This window comes from Ciconia boyciana, chromosome 10, assembly GCF_034638445.1.
Source record: "Ciconia boyciana chromosome 10, ASM3463844v1, whole genome shotgun sequence".
Lineage (NCBI taxonomy): Eukaryota > Metazoa > Chordata > Aves > Ciconiiformes > Ciconiidae > Ciconia > Ciconia boyciana.
Genome location: NC_132943.1, coordinates 30,376,217 through 30,400,833, shown reverse-complemented (window position 1 = coordinate 30,400,833; position 24,617 = coordinate 30,376,217). Strand labels below are relative to the sequence as shown.

At 40.4% G+C, this 24,617-nt stretch overlaps 1 protein-coding gene across 9 annotated transcripts in view; it reads left to right on the top strand.

The window, feature by feature from the left end:
- The window catches only part of KLF7 (KLF transcription factor 7), a 116,308-nt gene that overhangs the window by 56,259 nt on the left and 35,432 nt on the right, over positions 1-24,617 (top strand). For 2 of the 9 annotated variants that reach the window (XM_072875377.1, XM_072875376.1), the window contains 5 exons: positions 639-1,034; positions 1,679-1,763; positions 9,838-9,936; positions 10,487-13,467; positions 14,818-14,980. In XM_072875377.1, the coding sequence (XP_072731478.1) occupies positions 639-690 (52 nt within the window). In that variant the 3' untranslated portion in view covers positions 691-1,034; positions 1,679-1,763; positions 9,838-9,936; positions 10,487-13,467; positions 14,818-14,980. Of the gene's footprint in view, positions 1-638; positions 1,035-1,678; positions 1,764-9,837; positions 9,937-10,486; positions 13,468-14,817; positions 14,981-15,840; positions 15,861-24,617 lie in introns of those variants that run through there. The other 7 variants (XM_072875382.1, XM_072875380.1, XM_072875379.1 and 4 more) reach the window with 7 other exon arrangements.

The following is a 24,617-nucleotide window of genomic DNA, read 5'->3' as shown; positions in this document are numbered from 1 at the left end:
GGCATAATACCTTATCTTCTGTCAACATCCTTCAGGGAGATAGCATTCATCAACATCCACATATTACCACCCAGATTCCCAGCAGAGAGAAAGGGAGAGATATGTAGCCTGACGGATTGTCAGCCTCCAAACTCTGAACCAGCTTTCCTTCCAGTTAGGAGTTAGAAATAAGAATTCAGCTTTCAAAACTGGTATTGTACTTTGGTGCTTGTTGCAGGTACTGGGCACTTGAGAAAGCTGGTGTTTTTTTAAACTGGTGTTGCTGAGTACTTGAGCAAAACTGACTTGTTTTATTTAATTTTTTTATATGCACACACCCCCTTATACTAAATATTTGATCTTATACTACAGGTGCATAGATGAGCACTCTTCCCTGATGTTTGACTCAGTGAAAGAAGGGGGAGGGAGAGGAACTGAGAAAGGAGAAGAGTACTCTTTAGCTGCCGAAGAGCCAGGATAGTTGGCCACCTGTGGTCACAGAGGTCAATCACACAGAGTTGGTGGCGATCCGTGGATAATCTAAGGAACGTCTCTAAACCTGGATATATATTTCCTCCTGTACCTAAGGAGGAAGGAGCAGGAACCCTGTTTTCCCAAATCCTGTATTTATTTCATTTCCCGCTTGCTTTATTTTGCAGGTGTTTTTCCAGGTCTGATCACCTCGCTCTCCACATGAAGAGACATATCTAAATATCAGTCAGCTTGGCATGGATGTCATCTAAGCTAAGTGTTGTGAGATGAAAGTGGAACTCAAGTTACAACGCGCTGCCTTGCAGGAGAAGAGAACTTGATCACGTGTAATCCTCTGTACAGAGACCACACACTCACACTGTCATGCACCCAGTTATACTTCAATACGTACATCGGTTCTTTATGCCTTGCCCCAGCTGGATGCGAGAAGATGCAGGCGAGGAAATGGTATAGAGGTGAAGTCAATGAGGAGGAACAATTGCTTACAGTTCTTCGCCCCTCTTGGATTTGTTTCCTGTTTTTGCCAGTGGAAATCAAAGCAAACGGAGGAGGCTTCCTTGCAGGTGGACGGCAGTAGGAGGGGCTTATTTAACTTGCTTCTCAGTGCAACTCAATAGGAGAATATGTTGTCTTGAAGTTGCATATTTGTAGCACTAACTTTCTTTTTAAATAGATGGGGGGAAAACAATGACCTAGAAAACCAAATCCCAGTTTGGTAGCCAAAATTAACCTCTTGGTTCATTTGTTCTTTGTCTGAGAATTCCTAATGTTCAGTGCGTCAGACTTCTCACAGACACTTTGACCTGTCTTGGTTTTGGTTCTTCTTCCTAGAACTGAGCTATTGAGATCCTTTTAAGTCAATACCAGTGGCCTTAATGGCAGTAGACTGTGGAGTGACACTTGTGACACAAATATCCTCTTTTTGGCCTGAGTTTATGTAGACTTCACGGAGGACTATATTTTTGTTGGTTGTTTTTATTTTAATTTTTGTTTTGGCTATTGCACAACATATGCACTAGGGACTCTGGAAGCTGCTGCCATGATGGCTAAGTGGCCAAGGGATAAACCCCTGAGAAACAGCACCTGATATCTCTGTAGGCCTCACCTTATTGCCATAGCTAGGACTTCTTGTTTATTTGTTGAACAAAAAACTTTAAAAGCTTATTTGGAAGCTTAAACATTTTTTTCTCTTTTCTCCACGAACAAGTGATCTTCAGAACTCCTTGTCTTCACCTGGATATCGGTCTGGGACTGGCCACACAGGCATGACTACAGGATTCCTTCCACATCATGTGAGCATGTTAGCCACAACCCACAGTGACTTAGTGATGAATTATGTTGCTTTTTCTTGCTGTTCTTCTATTAACCAATTTAAAACATTAGACTTTTGTTTGTGTAAAGAGCACCTGCAGACGTTTTAATTTAAAGCTAATGTTTGTTGAGCATCTTACACACAAAAAAAAAACCCAAGCCAAAAATCCTACTCCAGTCTCTGAGTGGGAAATCAAGAACCTCTTCCAAGTACAATGGCTTCATTCAGCATTAGCCTTTTAAAGAAATTATCAAAGTCCTCCTTTTCCATTCATCAAGTTGATGCTGTAGCCCACTCCTGTGTGAAAAAATGTAACTGTGAACGGTGAAGGAAGGGTTGGATTTTACGTACAGCAGTGAGGCTTTTCCAAATGATTGGTCTAAAGTATTACTAACCTAGAGGTCCATTTTGGCCTACTGTGTGAACCATCAAGAAGTGGAGGTCTCATGCTCACCCTTCAGCCCTATTGCTAATTTGATTTCGTTGGCTCAAAGTGGATTAAAGTCTTCATTACAAAAGAAAAACAAAAAAATGTATCTTACCATAACTTGCATTTGAAACTATTTGGCACTGGCCCTGACTCCAAAGACTGCATTTAGGACCATACAAGTGGCCTATGCAAGCAGGCAGGTGATCATTAGGTTGTATATTTTGTATATTCTGGGACCATCCCTACAAGATGTGTCTAGAAATGAAACAAAATGGGGCGTGGTCCACAAATGGTTGCTGCTGTTTTATACTGTATTAGCCAACTGCCCTTCTTTGACTGTTTTGACTCCTTGACTGTTAAATATTTCCCTTAATTTATGTTTTGGGAGGTAAAACTGTACTCTTAGGGGGAAAAAGAACGAACAAGAAACTCGATAGATGTTTTAAGAGCCGTCATCGGGATCCTTGGCACTTGAATTCTCAGCATTTTGCAACCTTTGGTTCCAGTGAGAGATTGAATTTAGTCGAAAGATGCTGTTTTTCCTCACAGTTTTCACAAAACACTGTGACTGTCAACTGAACACTTTGGGGACGGGGGGAAATACTATGTCTGGCCCATATGGCATGAAATATGGACCAAAATCTAACCATCTTTTAGGGACAATGATGTAACATTCGTGGTAAGAGCATGAGAGAGAGCAAGAGAGAGAGTGAAAGAAAGAAAAGAAAGACAGAGAGAAAGAGAGAGAGAACGAAAATTGAGTTTATTCCAAAGATTTAAAACTAACCGTACTCTATATGTGTATATATATATGCTTATATATATGTATACATTTAAAAATTGCGGAGCACTGCTTGCTGACAATCTCGTATTTCTCTACTTCTGTATTTGCATACTTTTTATGGCCATTCCACCCAGCTGTTCCGCTGGGACTGAGGGCCCTAGAATCCAATTTGTATTGGAATATATAGAGCATCCTGCCAGATGTCTAATGGGAACTGAAACCTCAGCTGTGTGAAACTGTAGAGCATCCAGTCAGTGCATTAGATTAAAAAAAGGATAAGAGAATCCTAGAATTTCATTACTGTAGTGTCCTAAAGTGTGTGCTCTCAAACCCACCACTATGATATTCATTGGCTGTGAACCTGCATAAGTATCCTCCTTTGACCTCTGAACACACCTGCCTTTAGACGTGCTATCAGTAGTCTACAAACCTTAATTATTAAGTGACAGTTTAAATACCAGACACTATTTAAAATGGAAAAAATCAAGCAAAACTGTTTATTTACTTCCAGTTGTCATTTATGGTCTTGTTGACATCTTATTTAAATATGGCAGAACAAGGGGCCTGGGGAAAAAAACATGCTGAAATGTCTGATGATTTTGTTCTAGAGGCAGGCCTACATCTAAATCCAAATAGCCTAAAAATATAGAGAAAAGGGGGATAAGAGACGTAATCAGATTTCAGATTTCTCAGGCTCTCTCTGTAGCAGGTCTTGAACTCTGAAGCCAAATTTTGGGCTTTGGGACCATCTCTTCTGTTTGTAAAGGGAGATATTTTTCACCTGTATACATGGTGCACTTAGTCAATCTCTGGACTTCAGTTTTTGGGTGCTCATATGCAAGCGTCTTAGTCATTACTAAAATTTTGAACCATAGCTGGTATTTTGGAAAGGCACAATTAGTGACACATTCCAGGATTCGTTTTTTACAAAGACAAGTTTTGTTTCTTTACAGATATTTTAAGTTGTGCACTTCAAACTTATGTAATCTGTTACAGCTAGATCTTTTTTAGGCCTGTGTCTCCTTGCTAAAGTTGTACAGGTGTCCTCTGTTTGTAAACTACAAGTAGAAACAGACTAATGAGGAAAGGCTAATCCTCTCTGTAAGGCTTCTTGGAAGCAAACCCATAAATAGATGATTTGGTGACAGTTGAGGACTGAGTCATCCAGCTGTAGAAAGGAGAAACTTAACCTTATTTCCTTCATGCTAGATTTATGCCTACTTGCAAAAGAGGAGCCATTATAAGAAAGTCAGATTGTGGTTTCCAAGGCCATGAAACTATAGGATGAGAACAAATTGAGACAAAAGTCTCACAAAATAGTGTATATAGAGGAAGCAACTAAAGCAAATATGAGGGTTTTTGAATAGCTAAATAATATTTTGGAGCAGAGCAGTCAATCACAGAATCATGCAGGTGGGAAGGGGCCTCCAGAGGCCTTTTTGGCCAACCTGCAACTAGAGCTGGTTGCTCAGGGCCATATCCAGCTAAGTTTTAAATATTGCCAAGGATGGAAATTCTACAACCCCTCTGTACAAGCTGGACCAATATTTGACCACCTTTATGGTAAAAAAAAAATTAAAAATCCATGTGTCAAGTAGGAATTTTCCATGTTACAACTTGTTTTCATTGCCTCTTCCACTGTGCACCTCCAAGAAGAGTCTGGCTTCTTCTGTACACCCTCTGTTAGGTATTTGTAGACAGCAATAAGATCTACCCTTACCCTTCTCTTCGTAAGGTTGAACCATGTCTCTCAGCCTCTCTTCATCCATCATGTGTTCCAGAACATGATCTCCATGGTGGCTCTCTGCTAGACTCACTCCAATATTTCAATAATTTTCTTGTAATAGGGAAACCAAAACCAGACAGAATATTCCAGATCAAGATGTACTTCATATGCTTCAGTGTTGATATAATTTATTTATTCTGGATTTTTCTATTATTGAATTGAGACAAGCTATACACTATGACGAGATTCTATTTTGAAAACTGACTTATGAAAAATCTTTTAGGAAGCACCAGTAGAAAGATTTTTCTAATCAGATTTGCTGAATCTATGTATAAAAATATGCTTATAGAAATATGCTTTCTATACTGCCAGCTTGAGGCCCAGCAAGCAAAATTATGTTTTTCCAACATAATAATTGCTGTTTTACCTTGAACTAAAAAAAGTATTATTTCACTCATACTATATCAAATATGAAGAAACATGATACTGTATTTTAGTCACTTTTTAGACCAAAACAACACTTCAGTGCATCTTTGTTCTGTTTGTTTTTCCCCTTAGGAGATAGAGAGCAACCTAAAATATCACATGTATTTTATAAAGATTGGTCTAACAGAAATAGGATTCCAGAGTCCAGAGTATTTTTCATTATCCCAGAGTTGTTCTTTTTCAATAGCCAGTACTCAGTCTAGAAAATTATATTACCTGGATAAATTGGCAAATGAAGAAAAGAAAGGATGGACTGAAATCCTAGATTCTTTCAATGTCTTGGACAAGGCCCTGAGCAGTCTGATCTAACTAAAGTGTTTTTTAAAAGAGGGTTGAATTAGGTGACCTCCAGAGGTACCTTCCAACACGAATTTTTCTGTGTTTCTATGATTCATTTCAGAGCTCTCACTGATTAGATGTGTACTAGTTCTAGTTCTTCCCAGTCTTGTGCTGGCAGAACAGACTGTAGGGCAGGCCTATAGGGTTTCTCTCAAACTCTGATAGTTTTGTCATTATTAAACTTTATCAGGCTTCTTCATGAGAGAGACCTAGAGAGGAGGAAATCTTAAAAAAATCCAAAACTCTTAGCAAACCAGTTTGAAGCAATATCATACTATGAGATGTGTCACAGCTGCAGGGACCAACCAGATAATATGGAAACAAGTTTGCTAGCCTGGAAGACCCATGTGATGTCTCAAAAATGGTTTCTAGGACCTGAAATCTAAGCCAACATATATTTCTACAAAGGTGAACATAATTTTTTTTTTTCCATTCATTCTTATTTTCCTCAGACTTTTTGGAATTGGGTTTACTGTTTTTTTAGGCTAGCATATTTTCACTTAATACATGGAAAGCACTGACCAAACACAGGTGGGGAAGAAGAACCTGAATGCAAGAGGAGCCCCCAGGTCCTTGCTTTTGGAACTGTTTTAACTTGAGGAATAAAAAGATAACTAATCACTAGGGTGTATGGCTAAAATGGAGTTGATCAATATGACAGCTGCAGTGATTGAATGTATCTTATCTGTGACCTTTCTGACATCTACAGAATCAGGCTTTCTCCCTCATTTTTACCAGATCCTAGACAATTTGGGCTTTTTAGCTGTCTCTAACACAAAGGATGCTCCTCCTATTTAACATAGTTTGTTTATCTGTGTACAAAAGAGGTCATAATTGGTGCTTTTGACAAAACTGATGAAAATCCAACTTCCTTAAGTGTTTCCTTTTCTCTGCCTGTTCCCTTAATATGTGTCAAAATCTTTAAATTTAAAAAATAAACAAAGAAGAAAATTTTGTAAATAATTCAATGTTACTAGGCCAGCACCCAGTGGATCAAGGGCTTTTATTCCTGATTTCATTCAGGACTTGGCACATCCTGTCATTCTATCCAGTAAGACTGTTTTTAAGCTTTCATATCCTGGGTGACGCCTCTAACCCAACATTGTTTTAAAGTACTTTTTGCTGATTTGAGATAGAGTTGCACTTGCAAAGATCCCCATATACCAAGAAAAAAAACAATGCTTGACAATAACTCTATTTACCTCTGTCTTGAAAAATGAAAATTATTTCCTCCCAAGATATTACACCTACTCATTGACAAGTCTTGCCTGTCTTTCATGAGCATTAAATCTACGCCTTCTTGAATGATCATTTCCAGATCAAGCTTGGATATTCTTCTTCCTTTTGTCACATTTGTGTCTCTTTTTATTAATAGTTTAGGGATGACTACTGCAGTCTTTCTCTTCCACAGATCTACACTGGCTTCCGTGGCAAGGTTTAGCATTGTAAGAACTGTAGGATCTGGCCCACCAGGTACTAAGATCTGTCTTGTAAAGCTGAGACTTTCCTCCTCCCTTAGAGGAAGAAGTCCAAGACATACTTGTGCTATATAAGTTATATATATAATGATATAGTTGTATATATAAATTATATACATAAAAATGTGGAGATGGTGGGGTAGGCTGCCTTTATCACCTCAAGAATGGGTTTCCCCACCTGAAAACTTTCAAATGCAGGTGTCATTTTTCAAACAGGGTTTTATAGTTTTCCTTAATGCTTGTTAATGGCATTTTTGGTGTAATAATTAAAGTTGGAACTCTTAGTGATTTTCGAAATGAAAGCTTTGATGATTTTTTTTAAGTGCTTTGGTCCTAACTTCTATATACTGCCAGAAAACAGGTTCTTCACCCTGTCTCTGTGTGGGTGTGGATGTACAACAGTATACCGTATATACCTACACAGAAGAGGAAACTGAGCTACTGACTTACAGTTTGTAGTAGCCAACCGTGCCTATTGCTTTGATTTAGGGAGGGCACTTGCTGTTGCCACTGCATTTTAGGAATCATGTCATCTTCTGTAGTAAAGTTTTCAACAATGCTGGGAAATACATGTTGCTGTGTACTGTGAATGAGTAGGCTGCAAATCTGGGGATTGGGAGGGGAGGTGGGAAGGGAGGGGGACGAGGGCTTAGCATGTACGCACTAAAAGTGTACTAGAATGGACAGAAAGGTGACAATTTTAGCCTTTATTGTTGGGCTCTTGGGGAAATGAAAAGCTAACACGCAGTCCCTGAAAGGCCTGATGGCTGAAGGGCTGATCCTTACTTTATATTTTGCAACGTACATTTTACCCGTGCTCTGCATTTAAACCCCAGGCCTGTCAGATTCTGGAAGTAGATCAGAACACTGGTTTAAACACTACTTTGTTACCAAGGCCATGTCTCTACCAGGGAAGTTGCCCTATGTTAAAATATCGGTCTAGTTTAAATCACTTTGTAGCTGCACCTATTACTCGATTGCCTGGATTGAGTTTGCATTGGCATCCTATGCAGTTAAGCTAAAGTGTAAGAAATGCTTCAGCCAATTAAGATACCTCTACAGGAAGGTTCTTGCACCAATTTAAGTACCTGGTTTTGAAATCACTGCATATAAACCATGACAGCTTTTCTCTTAGAAACAAGGCCTTAGTTTAGCATGTCTGCTCATCTAGTTGAAAAAATAATAATGCAGGCTGAGATTTTTTTTCTTGCTTTGCAAAGTGGCCTGTTTTCTTTCTTGTCCTTTGAAACCTTTCTTGCTCTCTACTACACATTAGATTTTTGTTTGGGGGATTTTTTTTAGCAACAACAAAAAAAGTATGAATGCTCCCTATTAAAAAAAAAAAACAAACAACACAACATTGCTTGAAGGACTTTCATTTTGCACTATAATTTTTCTTTTACCAGATGTGTCTGACAAGTGCATTTTGGAGATGCCCTCGGTCACGTTCTCTCAGGCCTACTCTGGTATTTCTAATATATCACAGAAGTACCCAGTCTTGTAGCCCTCAGTTCTGCCTTTTTTTGACATTTTATTTTTTTTAAGCTTTTTATATATATATATATATAAATATATTACTTTGTCAGTTTTTTTGCTGTACAAAAAGTCTTAAGATTTAAAAATATTATTTGTATTATATGATGGTGGTATGTTAATGTTACAAAATTATTAATGAAGAAAAAATTTATTTTTGTTACTGGTCTGTTTCATAATTCTTTTTTAAATTGGTATATTGTAAGATATCTATGCAAAAATGTTATGTGACGCATTTTTATTTAAGAATGTAATATGTGTAATAAACAGTAGAATGTGTTTGGCCCGACAGTGTTTAGTGTGCCTTGTATATTATTTCTTTATGAAAACTTCTGTGAACAGTGAAATGGCTTTTGAGTATCAGTTAAGGCTATGGTTCTGTAAACAGTTATTGACATAAAGAATGTAACTTCTAAGTATGCTTTAGCTTATCAGAATCACATTTTTGGATTTAAATAATTTCTTTTTATTTTAATGTATTTTACAACAGTTCAAGTCTTGCTTATATTCATGCTGTATCACATGTTGCTTTTGGAAAAGATGCTCAAGAAGGAAGTTCTTATTCTTAAAAGCTGACCAGATTTCCATCTGGCTTGTAATACTGCTTCTGTTGGAGTCAGTGACTTCTGTTATTTGACGGTTTACACTGGTTGAAGATTTCAGCCAGTATTATTTTTGTAAAAGACACAGAGAACACTTGCATTGCATTTTCCATGCCTAGCTTTAAAACATTTGTCAGTCACTGATCAAAATAGGACTAGACTTTGAGGCTCCTGAGCACTAGTGCTATGCTCTAGTCCGCGCATCAGGCTGTCTCGCAGGAGTGCAATATTGTTCTCTTTCCCCCGCCTCAGTCATTTAGTCTCCCTCTTTAATGTCTGCAAAATTGCAAGCACAATTGAATCCACCTGGATGCTCAAGTACTAAAAATGTATTTAGGCAGTAAAAACAGTCATTCTGAGCACAATTACTTTGCAGTGTCATGGCATAAAATGAAATTACTTTTTCAAGTCAGGACGGTATCCCTTTACGTTTTTGCTGTCTTGTGCTCACACGCGGCAGCAACCTCAGTGGGCACTGCATATGAACGTCCTGTAGGGCTCATCTGATGCAAACTTGCTAGCTTTTATTTCTGAGACAACATGCCTCACTTGCCCTGTTGGGAAACCTGCTAGGGCTGTTTATGTCAGACAGACAGAGGGAAGGACTCCCCTCCTGACATCTGCGTCTAGAAGCCAGATGACCATTCTAACCTACTCATTTATACTCCCTCTGTAGCTAATGAAGAGAGACATATCCAGAGGTGACTCACTCCAGGGGATGAGTTGAATGCAAAAGGAGCTGAGGTGATGTCAAGCATTTCTGGAAGGCCACATGGTAAGTTGAAAGACAAAAGTTCCAGTGATGCCCATGGCTGCTCTGGTCAGTCAGATCATACCAGATGTTTGATGATGGACATAATTTGTAGTGTTTGGGTGTATGTTAACGAACAGCTCTTGAGTGCTGGAAGAGGGCTCAGCACAGGTCAAAATTTTGGGCTTGTGTTCCAAATGGTCAAAACCGCTCAGTGCTCTGGCTGCTTCAGTGTGGCAGTGATACCTTGGTGTCTCTCTTACAGAGCATGAGTGAGCGAGGCAGTCAGTTGTCATAGAGTTTTTGGCATCCTACCGTGAAAATAGGTAGGATGAAAAGGCTGAAAAAAAATGGTCTTTTTGTTGTAGATCGAAGTATTTGTATGATGCAGGTATGAATGGAGTTATGTATGACACAGAATTCTTTCTGCAAATAGAATTTTTACTTTATAGCTTTTTTCTTGTAAAGACAAGGTCCAGGTTCCTTCACTTTCTCTCTTCCTTGAAAACCACTGAAAGCTTTTAGCATCTCACCTACCTTGAGCTTTCTGACAGTTATATGTCTATATGTCTAGACAAAGATACTTCTAGTGTAAATTAGTCCTCTGCTCTCCACCTATGAGAAGGACTTCCAAAGAGCTCTGGAACAACCTTTTTGAAGGAAACTTTGGGGCAGCACAGCTGGTTCTTTGGCCTGTGTTCAATTGGCATGAATTGGAGGGAGGATTATCAATTACAGGTAAATATACAACCTGTCTCTTTTCCAGGAACTTTCAGAAAATACAATGCTTTACTAGCATACACTTCCTCTTAGAAGCAGGTAGGTTTTTAGTCTGCAGGAGCAGCTGTCAGACACTTCCCCGGGCTGGAGGCCAGGGAAAAGAGATACTACGAAAGAACTCCTTCCCTCTGAAATTGTTCAGGTAGCACACAGTCACGCACCTTGGGCAACTCCCACTGTTGGGGTCCGGAGTTCTCTAAGGAAAGAAAAGAAAAATTTATTCACTTCTAGGGTTAGACTGCATATGACCATCCTATTGAGCTCGTCTGATGCAAACTCATCATGTGCAAACTTTGCATGACTTTTTGGATGTAGTTCCTCTCCTTCAAATGCATCTCAGCTGAAGCAGAGAAGGGCTGAGGAGCCCTTACCCCTTTCTCAGGCTGCAGGAGGCTGAGCGAGCTCAGCACTGTCTAGGCACGACTCTGCGACACGTGGCTATCTGGTGGGCAGCTTACTCTAACAGAGAAGGTTGCCAGGTGCGTTAGTTTCCTCAAGTGTCTTCTTTTCAAAGCTACTTGAGCTGAAAAAACAAAAATGCTTCCTATGAAACTTACAAATGTAGATTTTTCTCCCTTTTTTTTTTTATTTTTGGCTTTACCTTACCTTTTCCTAGGGAGAGTAAATAATGAGAGCAGAATTAAAAGTGAATGAAATGAGGGTTTGCCACCAGAATTATGCTATTTTAGTGCTTTTTACAAATATTTGTAATACTCTGGGTTTAATTATTTTTCTAAAGATCAGTCAATCAGTTTTGATATGAAATAAACAGTTATTCATGAACAATTTCTGACCACCTGGCTGGACTTCCTTCCAGAGGCCCAGTTGCAAGCCATGTCTGCTGACTGAGAGCTCGCGTGCTTCATCGTGTACCTCTGTCGTGCTGAGAGCTGATGAGGGTTATTGGAACTATTGCTTCTAGGGGCCTTCTGTGTCCATGGCTTGTCCATTGACTTCAGTTTTCTGGAGATCTTTTGTCTGAAACCATAAGGGACACATCCTGTTTTCAGAGACCCTTCCTCCTGTACCCCTGCACATGGTTTCACATTCATTGTCTGCTTATGTTCTGGCTGGTTGATGTTCAATGATGGAGAGGCAGTTAAACTGAGCAAGATGAAGCTGTGCTGTACCTACTTGGTCTTGAGTTTAAAATTCCTCAGTGCTTTGGAGGCTTTTCCAAACTCAGTCAAATTTACCTCTATCTGCTGGATTTCCCCTGGACTTTTCGAGCATGCAAAATTAACAAAAGCATCTCAAACAGGTGGAACAGGATAGTTGTATCTCAAATTCAGCTTGAGTTCCCCAAATGATACGGAGTGTGGACTAGAAACCAGAGTCCCAATCCAGGCAAACGCCTTCTGGTCCAAGGCTCCTATCTAATATTTCTAATTTACTGAGGTAATCAGAAGGCACTTTTCCTCTCAGGATCCAGTCTAGCTGGTATTAGCAAACCTAGGACCAGTACTAATCCCATAAGTAAAGAGAAGTATGCTTGAGCGATATAATTTAAAAAGTATTTTGGGATACTCAGGAAGGATCTTTGAGAAACAGGATCTTTCCTGCCCTTCAACAAAAACCTCTTACCCTTTCGACAGAAAGCTGCAAAACAAATACAAGTTCCTAAAATTCAGTGATGAGAACCTTGGCCTTCTGAGGTGAATATTTTGGTCCCTAAAATATAAGTTTCTTTCCCACTCTTTCCTGTGACCCTGAAATACTGTGGCTAGCTGATGGTGCAGAAAGAGCTGCTACAAGGAAGGTAATTTGGAAGAGGAAGGAGGGCACAGTCCTTGTAATCAGAACAATGCCTAAAGCTCTGGGAAACGGCAAGAGCTGACAGAGTATAACCTAAATACAGTTCATGAGCTGTGGCACAGGATGGAAGGTCTCAGCTACAGATCTGTATCTCCATGTAAACTCACGTGAGTAGCTCCAAGGCATCGCCACAAACACCCTGAAATCCCAAGTAACCGTTATTAATAAACCTTAACTGTTTCTCTTCTGCTTTTCTTTTCTGAAGCTTATCTTGCAAACATTTCCCTAAATCCTCTCAGCCCACTCTGAACCTCCTCATCTCTCTCCTTTTTCAGGTTTTTATGCTGCCAGATGACAGCTTCCCTTCTTAGCCCAAGACTGTCATCACCCCTTTACATTTAACTAATTAATTGATATTTAATGATTAAATTATTATTAAATGATAAATTAAATTTTCTTTATTGTGAAGGATGAGTTACAGGGAGCTAAAGTGATCACTGTTCAGAGACCCAAGAAGTAAAATTGTGGCTGGGTCACTGTGCACCTCAGAGAATATAACTACCTACCGGTGAGTCAACGGTACGACATTCAAGGAACGTATGTACTTGTCAAGTATAGTCCTCCCCTTGCTCAGAGACCCCATTCCTAAAAAGTTAGTTAGGCGCTGCCCCCGGGCCCCAGCACAGCACAGCCCGAGTTAGGGGGTGAAATGCTCTCCCCGGCCCCGTGGGGACAGTTGCTGCCCTTCGGAGGGGCAGGGACGGAGGCCGGGGCCTCTCGGCCGCTACACAGCTGAGGCCCTGAGGAGAGGCACGAGGCCCCTCAAAATGGCGCCTCTCTCCCCCCAGGCTCCTTTTGGCATCGACTGCAAGTGCCAGCCCTGCTCAGTGCACCCTATCCGGCCACAGAGGAGCAGGCCAAGGGAAGTTAGGCATCTCCCTGAGCAACTGGAAATGGTGGCAGTGACAGTAGGAGCTTTAAGGTTGAAGAGAAGTGCAGGAGGAAATGTTCTCCTGTCAGGTGGGTCCTTTCCTGGCACATGGAAGCCATGCCACCCTCTCCCCATACAATGGTTCTGTCACCCTTCTGTCCCCATCCCATACTTTACTGTTTTGGGGTCCCTCTTGCAAAGCTGGCCAGGCTTTCTCCTGAGCCATGACGGCTTTCTTTTCACAGTGCTGGTAACCAAAGAATTATAAAATGCTGCCATGTTCTTCATGGTGGGGATTGCTATTAACCCCTCATCTGCTTTTCTCTCAGCATTTCTGATGCTGGGTGCCTGCCCTCCCAAGCCATGGCATGGATAAAAATCAGCCACCTAGGCATCCCCAGGTCACATTTGCATTAGTAAACTCAACAGGGCCATAGCCCTGTTGTCCGTACTGTTAAATTGCTGGTATGGCCCCATCAGACACCCCCCACAACACCGCCTGAGTATGGCTCAGGGCTAGCAGGTGCCCAAAGGCAGCCCAGACATGGGCACTGTTTTGGGAGATCGTGTGGGGAAAGGTAAGAGATTTCAGTGGTGTGAGACATAAGTCATGCTGAGCCAGTCAGCCTCAGGGCCAGAGAAGGCCTCAGGTGCATTTACTTGTCCATATGAATGCCACCAGCACTCCCCCACAGTGCCATTCCCTCCAGCAGCTGCTGTTGGGCTCTTTCGATGACCACAGCTGTCTCTGAGGAGAGCACTACAGGCTCACGGGAGATGTGTCACTGTGATCAGGTGTTGCCCAAAATTAATTGATCTGTGGGGTGAGAAGGTAGCTGTGCTGCTCTCTGAACACAGCCCCTAGCAGCCAGGCTGCTCTGGCTTGGTGCCTCAGATGTCTGCCACAGCACAGAAGCTTCAAGATGGTGGCTGTGCCAGCAGTAGCCGGGATGGCCGCCAGGCTGGGCAGGTCTCCTCCTTCCCCTGCCGCTGCATGTGCTTGGTGGTACCAGGCAGCAGGAGGTAAGCATGTGCTCCAGAAGGAAGCTGGCCCATCATGGTGGGCAGGCAAAAAAAACATCCACAGTCTGAGCAATTTTGTTCAGCCCCTGGGTAGTTGCTGCCTGACAAACTTAAGGAGGGCAGTTTTCCCTTTGACGTTAGTGGGAATTACATTGTACACATACCAAGGGGAGAACGTGCCCCTAATTAATCGGAAATCACTGGCAGCAAGTCACTGTGTCAGAAAGGTTCTGGCCACTCGTCCCTCACTCTTCAGAAGGGCTGCATTTCCACACAGGGAAGGACTTGCTTGGAAGTGGCTTGAACAGATGAAAAATAGTCAACAACTCTGAGAAAATTGCCAATATGTTTGTGTCAATTTAATAGAGAAATATACACTCAGATTTAAATGTCTTCTTGATTTATTTTTTTCACAGAAGAGAAAAGGATGAAGAGGACACTGAACACAAAACATGCAAAGAAAACCTCAACTCAAGTTTGGTTTTAAATAGAGCAAGATGTTAGGGGAAATGTATGGTGAGGAACTGTACCAAGATTTGGAAGTGCCAGATGGTACCTATACCACAGCAGACATTTTAGGTAAATTTTAACTAAATATCATCATCTGGTATTGGCTCAGTTTTAGTGATGTGCACCCCTTTTTCCTCTGTATGCTCCCATGTAGCACAAGTGTAGTATACCCATGGAATTCACTTCCTCCATGGCTCTAGCAGACACACAAAATGTCTAGTAAGACATTTTGCCTGGGTGATTCTGCTGTGAAAGGCTCATGCTGGTTTCCTCTTTCCATGGGGAGAGTAGAGATGATTCCACTTAACAGAAGTTCAAAAATTAGCAATAAGCAGTGGGGAGAAGTTTGTGGTTTGTTTTTTGTTTTGTTTTTTTTTTTACTGACAGTAGCCAAGCCCAAGGAGGACAGTTTGAACTGTCATTTGTTATTACTGAATTCTGTGCTAAATCCAGATTCTAGGAATTTACAGCCTAGTCTGCAGAGGACTTGAGTTGACTTTGACACCAAGTTAGGAAAGGCATCTCTCCTTGACCAAAACCAAATCCATGTAACTGTACCCATTGGTTACAATACCCTTTGTTATAAGTACAGCAACCAATTTTCCCTAAGGCACAGAGTGACTTCATTACTCTGTGTGTTGATTTTTCTGAAAAGAATTTGTAAATAGTTTCAGAAAAATCCATTATTCCAGTAGAAGGATATAACTCTCTGAGAGCTCCATAATTTTCATTTGTCTGATTATGGTGCCAATTATCTTAACAGTGTGATGGGACTGAAAACAAGAGTCTGATGCCAAAATCACTTCCTGCTCATGATGTTTTTGGTTTTGCTTTGTTTGGGGAAAAATTATGGCTGGTGAAAATACTAGATAAATCAAGGAAGTTTATGATTCTTGCTTCACATGCCATGTGCCTCACACTTGACCCAGAAGAACTATTTGAAATGGAGGACTGAAACAGTCTCTGCACCACTTAAATTCAAGGCTTATTGATTCTAACTGCCTTTAGCTGTGCCAAGCATCGCCAGCTGTGGAGGTGGATACACATCTATTAAGAACCAGACTAACATCTATTTTTTGTGCTGGCAGCTGTCAGAGCGAACAGGTAATCACCATCAGTATGATTACTGCTTTTATGTGTTGTCCCCCACACATGTGTATGTATTTATGCATGTGTATACACGCACGTATTTAGGGATATTCAAGTTCTTGTGTTCCCTCCTGACCTTCTTGGTGGTACCATAATACAATCCTTAAGAACATTCTCCTACCCCCACCCCTATACTTAAGTGACGTGAGAGGAGGAGAGGGACAAAGCTCTTCTGAGGTAATACTAGTATGGTGTTAAGAGGCCTTGTCTGCCAAGACAGATACTCCTGTGACACTGTAAACCCATCACTTTGGTCCAAATTCACAGGTGGAATTCAATGCCTAAATATCTTTATTGGTATTGGGAGGCTTTAGCCTCCCAACAACTCCCTAAACCAGGAATGATAGCATTCCTCTACCAGACAGGGGTACCTGCATTAATGAGATTATCAGATTCCAAAGAGGCAGAGGCCCCAGACTGACTTCCCTGGTTTTACCTGTCTGCTAATCTGTTTATAACACCGTGTCATCCCTGGTTAATATCACCTTCAATCAAGTTATATCCTGTTAAACACCAGCTTCTCTTTAGTTGACTGCCAAACCATGAAGTGATAGCTTCAGTGGCAATACCATGATATTCAAATACAGTAGGTGAAAGTACTGTATTAACACTGTTCTTCTCCTTCCCTGCCTTGTGTTCTCTATTATATTCTTTATTGGATTTGTGTGATGCATCACACAGTGGCTGTGTGTATTCTGGGAAGGGCCAAGCATGTGTTTGTGAACTGGATGAGTTCTCCATCTCAGTAGGACTTGTTTCTTCTCACACACAGACATGTAAATTTAAGGGAGCATATGTATTTGAGTCTTGGCTGAGGCCATACTGATGTATGCTGTGTGATACTGATACATATTTTGTGATGCCAGTGCACCTTTACTCTCTCAGCTGGAAACTGGAAGCACTACTAAGAATTCCTTGTCAAGGCTGACTGTGAGGATCAAACGTTTTGAGGGGGGGAAGTAACTGTTAAGAATATTATTTGTTTGGTAGTAAGCAGGGTTTTTTTGCTGTATCCCTGAATTTCAATTGCCATAAAAGACAAAAATGTACCATGGTTTTGTAAGAAGCTTTGAGATCAGTGCTGTGACTCGCTTAGGAAACTCACACTGTGACCCGCTTAGAAAAAAAAATAAGATACGTGTGGAAGAGGTTGTATGCTATATATCCTTGGGAGTGCTTGAGAGCATCAGTGCATACTCCCGTCTCTTCCTTTCTTGGAGAACTCTAGGGTGCAGGTGTTAAAGTTCATGGTCCATAGATATATAGGGGAGGAAAAAGGGAATTAAGGTATTTAGGTAGCAGTTATTCAATCTGATGTTTTTGGAAAGAGAGATCATCTCCAAAGAGAGGAAGACGTTAAGTTCCAATATGTCTGAGCAGATAGATTTTTATGGATCACTCTTCAGGGCTGAATACAGAAAAAAATTCCTTTTTCTGAAAAGTTAACCCTACCTAGTGTCTGATCTAAAGACCATTAAAGCTACTAGGCAGGTTTTCAACTTAAATAGAGTTTAGACTGCAACCTTAATTCTCAGTCCTGAGTATGGAGATTTTTTGATTCATGCCAAACTTCTTTTATTTTGTCATACAATAAAACAGATTTTTTTAAAAAAACACCAACAAAAGTGCTACAAAGACAGCTGATCTAATGATAATATTTCTGTCAGCACCCATTCTTTTGGCCCCAAAAGGAGCAGACTCCTGCCATGGTTCTGCTCTTCCACATAGTTCTGATTTTAATAAGAACAGGAGGAGGCATATAGAGAGCATAACATTTTCTGCAGGGGACCAGTCCATGCCTCAGCATTAATAATGTCACAAATTAACAGTCTTCTCTAAGAACTGCTCCTTCCTATGTTGATAGCCCAGTGTGCCATATTTCCTACAAAACCATAGTTTCTGACTAATATGCTGGTCAGATGTTACATGTACATTCATGTAACAGACTACCAAATGGCAGTAACAATGGAGATATTTTCCAAGCTTTACACAGACTTTTTCTTTCTGTTTCTCTTAAAAAAAAAAAAAAAATTATCAGTCCACCTTGAGCACTTCTTTTTTCTCATCTAACAGCCCCCAGCCCACTCCCCACCCATCAAGCTGTGTGAAATCTTTCCAGCAAGACTTAAAAACATGTGATATCCTCTTGGATTCACGTTTCATGTGGAATCTCAAGCTGAGAGAGGCCTCAGGATAGAGCACTAACTGACAGGGGGACGGCAAGGCAGTCGGGATTGTGTAGGCGTGCAGAACTGAGGAACTGGGGCTGCTCAATATGTTTTTAATGAAACTAATAAATACAGCCATTGAATGAATAGAGCTGATTGACACGGGGAGTTCCTAGTTCCCCCCTTCCATCTGTAGCCTTTTCAGTAGCAGAACAGAATAAAAAAATTTAAAAGGAAACTGGGACGTGTATTTTCAAAGAAATGTTATACAAAATTGCAAGCAAAATGCTGGATAAAAGAAAAACTGTTCTTTTTCTACAAAAAGCCTAACAAGGTTTTCCCATGTTCTTTCCACAGAAAAGAATCAAACCCTCTCTCACAGTTTCCAGTGAGCCAATGGAAAGATCAGTAATGGAATAGCTGAAAAAAATTCAAAGTAGAAATTGTTTTTCATTATCATTTTCATGACAGGGAAAAATTGCTAGGAAAAATCAGCTGTCCCACTGCTTTAAAAAAAAGAAAAGAAAAAAAATAGAAGTGAGCTTTGAAATGTCTTGATGATAAAGAGGGAGCATTTCCAAGGGAAAATGCGGCCCTGATCTAATTACGGAAAGGGGTTTGCAGCCACACAGCTCTGACCTCATCGCACCATGCAGGATCAGGCAGCGCATTGTCTGCACTGGGTAGGGTGTGGGTAGTCAAGTCTTCGGGTAAAAGAGTGCCTGCATTTCCACATACCTGCTTTTTCTCCCATCGACATGTTGCCTGTGTATCCCGTTCTAAAAGATGGGAACAGGGATGACAGATGACCTTGACGATAACTAAACTGAAATCACAGTGGTATATTCTGAAGCAGGGCGTTAGGCAGAGGAGTTGTTTAAAAATAGGTAGATGGCCAAAAATAAATACTATCAATGTCTGCATACCACAAGCTTAAAAATAATAACAGGTGAAAGCAGAGTGTATGACAGTGGAAGGAGAACTTGACGTAATGGGTATTTCTGAAGAATGAGGGAGTGTCAAAAATCAATGGGATATTGTAATACTTGCTATAATCTCTAGAGCAAGGACAGGTTAGGTCACAGAGTGAGGGGGAAGAAGGGGATTTTGCAGCTGCAAGACACCATTGGATCTATATAGATAAGATTTTAGTAGGTGCAGAAAACCAGGTAGTAAAATATTTATCTATTAATGGCTGACAAGAAGCAACTATATAGTAGGAATAAATAAAAGGGACCACAGCATAACTCTGAGCAACCTCCTCTGGGTAAGAAGCATATGAAAGAGTAGCTTGCCAATACTAAAATTTAGAAAGGAGGAATTTTCTTACAAAAAATACAAAATCAAATAGAGAAGCTAGTGAACAAGCCATAGAACTGCGAGTAAGGATATTCAGAGCCTTAGGCTGAGCAAGGAGTTTTTTTCTGAGTAACTCACAGTGATCACAAACCTCATACAGTAGATTTTAAAGACTAGATTATCTAATGCCTGCTTCTCTACCTTCCCACCTCACACCCTAACATTACACTGAAATATTTTCCAAGATATTCTTCCTTCTGCTGTTCCCCTTTATATCTTCTTCCCACAAAACTGTTATAGCAGTAGTCCAGCTGTTTTCTTGCTGCTGTGGATATATGCAGAAGACTCCCACACCATTGTGCAGATGATAGACCAGAATGCTTCAAAGCATCCCTGAGCTGCTTAACCTTATACCTTGCACATGCTGAAAGCAAGGAATTAAAGGGGGAGGGTGGGGGGCGAGGGGTGGGAGGCTACTCCACAGAGGTTTAGGTCAAACATATCCACAAGTCTTTGTAGGGACAGAGCCTCCAAATGTCATGCAAAAGTAAAAAAAACCCTGTATATTCATAGTCACAACAAAGATTATTTGTATTTGAAAAATAATTTGGCCAGAGCCTGACTTGCAATGGCTAATATTCTTATTCCATAACTAGGTTAGTCTTGCTGGCTCTCTACCGAATCCCACAAATATCCAAATTAAACTGAAGTAGTTCAGAGCAGATTTTCTGTAACTCTTACTTCTCATTCTGGGTCCTACATAAATAGGTGCATGGTGTGCATCACGCCAAGTGGGCAGCAAAGCTGAGCTCTGACAAGTCAACTACAAATGCATATTCCAGGGTCAAACTCATTGGTATCAATGGAAGTTTTGTCTTAGTGCAAATGGATCAGAGTCCCCTCTGGGCTAATCTGTTGTGAATGCTTGTGCTATTGATAGACTGTTCTAGAAGGATGAATATTTTTTAAAAGTACAGAAAAAGGAGTGAGGAAGAAAAGAAATAGTAGTAGCATGAAAAAGTGTTTAATTAATTAAACCCTTTTCCCCAGTTCGTACTTCTTTTCTTTGTTCTAGGGAACCATCTATTTAATCAGGGAGTTTTAATCAGATGAGTGTTTTTTGCAGATACAGGCAATTTGTACACTGCTTGTCATAAGTTTGGCTATCAAGTGATACTCTTCAGGATTTATGCCCCCTATGGACTATCAAGCTGGAAACCTTGTGATAGAATGAACCTCTATGAGTAACTCTTATAAGCACGTGAGATTATCTTTAAGGAAGTGATTAGACTCCTTTCAAGTATTTCAAGTGAAATACACCCAACCTGAGATTGTCCAATTCATGAATCACATTTCTAGAATTTTGTTCCCTGGAGCTCAGATCCAAAATCACAACTTCTGCCAACCCTAGGGCTGGATCACGTTTCTGTGAAAATCAGAATCATTGCATTGGCTTTACAGGCAACACACGCAGGCTCTAAATGTGCTATTAAAACATGAGACTTACTTATTAAAATATTTTAAAAGTATTGGCAACCTTCTTCTACATTTGCAACATGTGGGAACATTTTTTTCCATGGTCACAAACACTTAAAATTTGTTGGGTATTCAAAAGATGTCCTGGAGACTTAAGAAGGATAAAGTTTTGCATGGCAGTTTTATTTCTTCCTCTTTTGTTTTGTTTTGGTTTACTTGCTATTTGTGCGGCTCCTTGGTGCTAATTTATGGTTTTCAAAAACATAGTTACATAGTTCATTTATAGAAGACAAACATCAATAAAAAAGCCAGGTTCAGTCTTATGTGTACTTAGTCCTCAGGCTTCCAGAGAAATTGAAATGGTTCAGAAGTACAAATTCCTGTTAAGAAGTTGGGAATGTGCTGCTATTTTTATAACTTAGTCCCCCACCTTATTATTTAAATGCCTCCTCACCCACTCACCATATTTAGGAAAGAGAAGAACTTTGCACAGATGCATTATATATGACAGGGAAAAAAAGAAAAGAGGAAGGTGGGGAAAAAAAGAGGAAATGGGAAAAGGAGGGAAAAAAGAAGAAAGAAAAAAAGGCGGTGCCCATCTATAGAGCTGCAGAAGAGAAGACATAGCCTCCAGTTCAGGAAAGACTTCCTGTTCCCAAAGAAGTGATTAATCACGTACTTGAAGTTAAGCACCCACTTATGTGCCTTGCAAAATTGGGATATAGGATGAAATTGTGTGCTGAGTAGAACATCCTGATTTTATTTCCTAAAACAACTTCTTGTCTTTAAGATCTTGTCTGTTCTGTCTGACTGGACAATTGATAATCACAGGACAAAATTGATCTAGGCTCTGGAGCAACTGATTGCCAGCAGGTCAGCTGAAGCATATCCTGCTCTGGGAGCGAATTGGTGGAGTTTTCCAGTTGTTAAGGAATCTGCTGGTGAAGTCTGTGAAACCCAGAATATGTATTTCTGATTTTATTAGTACAGGGAAAGAAATTGGGAACAGATCCTCATTCTTTGCATTCATGCTCACTTGCAAGTATCTGGGTGCTAGAAAAAAAATTGATGGACAGATTCTTTTTTATATTCTGGTACCTTTGTATAGCTGAGTAGAAGGGCCTTCATGTGAGAATGAAGAAAAAAAAGGCACTGAATTATAAAGTGGTATAAATAGCTTTTCTGTAAATGTGAATCTGACCTCAAGTATTAGGAGCTCCAGAGTGAAAGAATAGCATTGTTAAAAAATAAAGGGGCAGAGAGGCTTAAGTTCAGGCATGTAATTGCTTTGCAGACATTCATCATGCAAAAATGGAGGGCAAAAACTTGTTAGGAAAAGTAAGACAGTGTGATACATAAAGACATTTACCCCTAGGTAAATCAGGAGTAGTTCTCCTGAAATCAACAGACTGGTGTAAATTGAGCCTGGAGCAAGACAGGACTCAGAGATAACATTTGCTTAAGTTACCTCCCTTGTTGGAGGGAGAATTGGAAGGATTGTCAGCTGCAGCCACCTCTCTTTGGAGCTGCAGCACAAGAGGATAAAGGAGAATGCTTGAGAACTAATTAACAAGTTACCAGCTGAGTGAGTCTCATTATTTTGAAATGTAAATGATTTTGTTGATTAAATCTGGACTATTAGCTCTGCTCTGTGATAGAGGAAGTTTCATCAGAAGTGAAAAAAGAGGAAGCAAGGAGCTTTGTGGTGTTGTGATGGCCATTGAAATAGCTGATCCATCGGGGAATGTCCCAAGAATGTACAGAGAGCTGAAAACATGAGCTTTTATATTTGAACTTACCCTCTGCAACTGGAGCTGTGAGAGGCCCTTACTCTCTTCAGCTTATGCAGAAAGGAAACACATGACTTACACTGACCAGCAGTTACCAGTCAGTTTAATGACAAGACAAATTCCCATTCAGCAGGACATTGGTAATGTTTCATATAAATGTAAGTTCTAGTGCAGAACAGGCAAAAGTTTCTTCTCACATCCTTACCATAGATTTTTATCTACTCCAGATGCCTGGGGTTTCTATTCATGAAACCAAATTACTGCACACGTAGAAAGACATGTGGAGTGGATTTAGACACCTTCCCAACTGACTTGCACAAGAATAATCATCTAATTTAAACACCCACTGAAAGGCACATTTTTTTATATACAAGGTCAAATTCTATCCTGATTATAGACCAGGATGAAGGAAAAACAGTGAAGTTAGCAAAACAACCATGGGTAACAAAGCTGTCCTTTCAAAAGTTCTGGTCCTGTGGTGTGGATTTCTAGATCTGAAATATGCGGTCAACTTCCAAACAACATCTTCTTGACCTATGTCAGGGAGCCAAGACCATAGCATTTGGATTTTGCAATCCACTTTTCTTCTGTCTTCTTTCCAAGCGCAGCAGGGGACTCCCCAGGCATTTCATTACCAGAAATCATAGTGATCTTCTGTCTACCCTGGGAGAGTGTTACATGAAATGCAGTTACCTGTATATTGAATGACCAAAGGACCAATAGGATCATCTGAAGTATTACTCCATGGCTATGCAGCTCAGTCACTCTGTCAAAAGTACCATACTCTGTGTACTGCAACTTTCACATAAATAGTGAGCAATATTTTTCATAAAGTTTGTGGGGAAGGCTTTGGGTAAGCTGGCCAAACTTGCAATTAGGGGGTTATCTCCAGCTCCACGACACTGATTATTGCTCAAGTTCTTGGGCTACAGAGAAATTCTATGTGGTATTTGAAAAGATGAGCCCATGGATGAACTGGAAGGCCTCATTATATATTGGCTAGAGCAGAAAATAATTCCTCCTTCTTGTTTGACAAGAAACCACCATCTACTTTTCTTGTTCTGTCCACATACAGAGTCAGGCTTTATTTTACCCATTCAAGAGATAGAACCTTCACCTCTAACATGAAAATGTAGGTTTGTGTCATGGTAGCACCAAGAAGAACTAATTAGGGGCAGGGTACCCATTACACTAGGTGCTGCACAAACTTCTGAAGGAAACTGTCTGTGATAAAGATGCTGACTTCTAGTTTAAGACAAAACATCAGCACCCCAGGTAGAAGGAGGTAGGGAGTTAAGGGGAACGCATGGTTACAGAGACCAGCTTTGAGAATGTAAAATGGGTAAAGATTTTGAATTCTTGCCCTTTCTGAACCTGAGGCCCCAGTAATGGAATACCAATAGGAATAGGATATCCATGTTCCTTTGAAATACCTTGTCTTGTCTTCTGGCTTTATCAATTGACTAGCAGTTGTTTTCACTGCAAAGTAAAACAAAAAGTGAAAAAAACAGAGTTGAGCATACCAGATGCTTTTCACGTGTGTTTAATACAGCACTAGTAGAGCATTATCCCAAATGACTTATACCCTCTCAAACAATGATAGCTCTAGGAAAAAGCAAATATTGACACTCCAATAATGTTTGCCCAGCAATCAGTGAGTGGTATACAGCACGCAGGGTGTCTTTGTTACAGGAATCAATTAGGAAAATGGAGAACTGAGGTCCTCCAATTAGAAGTATATAATAAATGCTGACATTATTGAAAATGTCCACTCTGCAAATCTTTCTGAAGCTATGCATTTATGTGCTTCTCAGTCGGTACCAC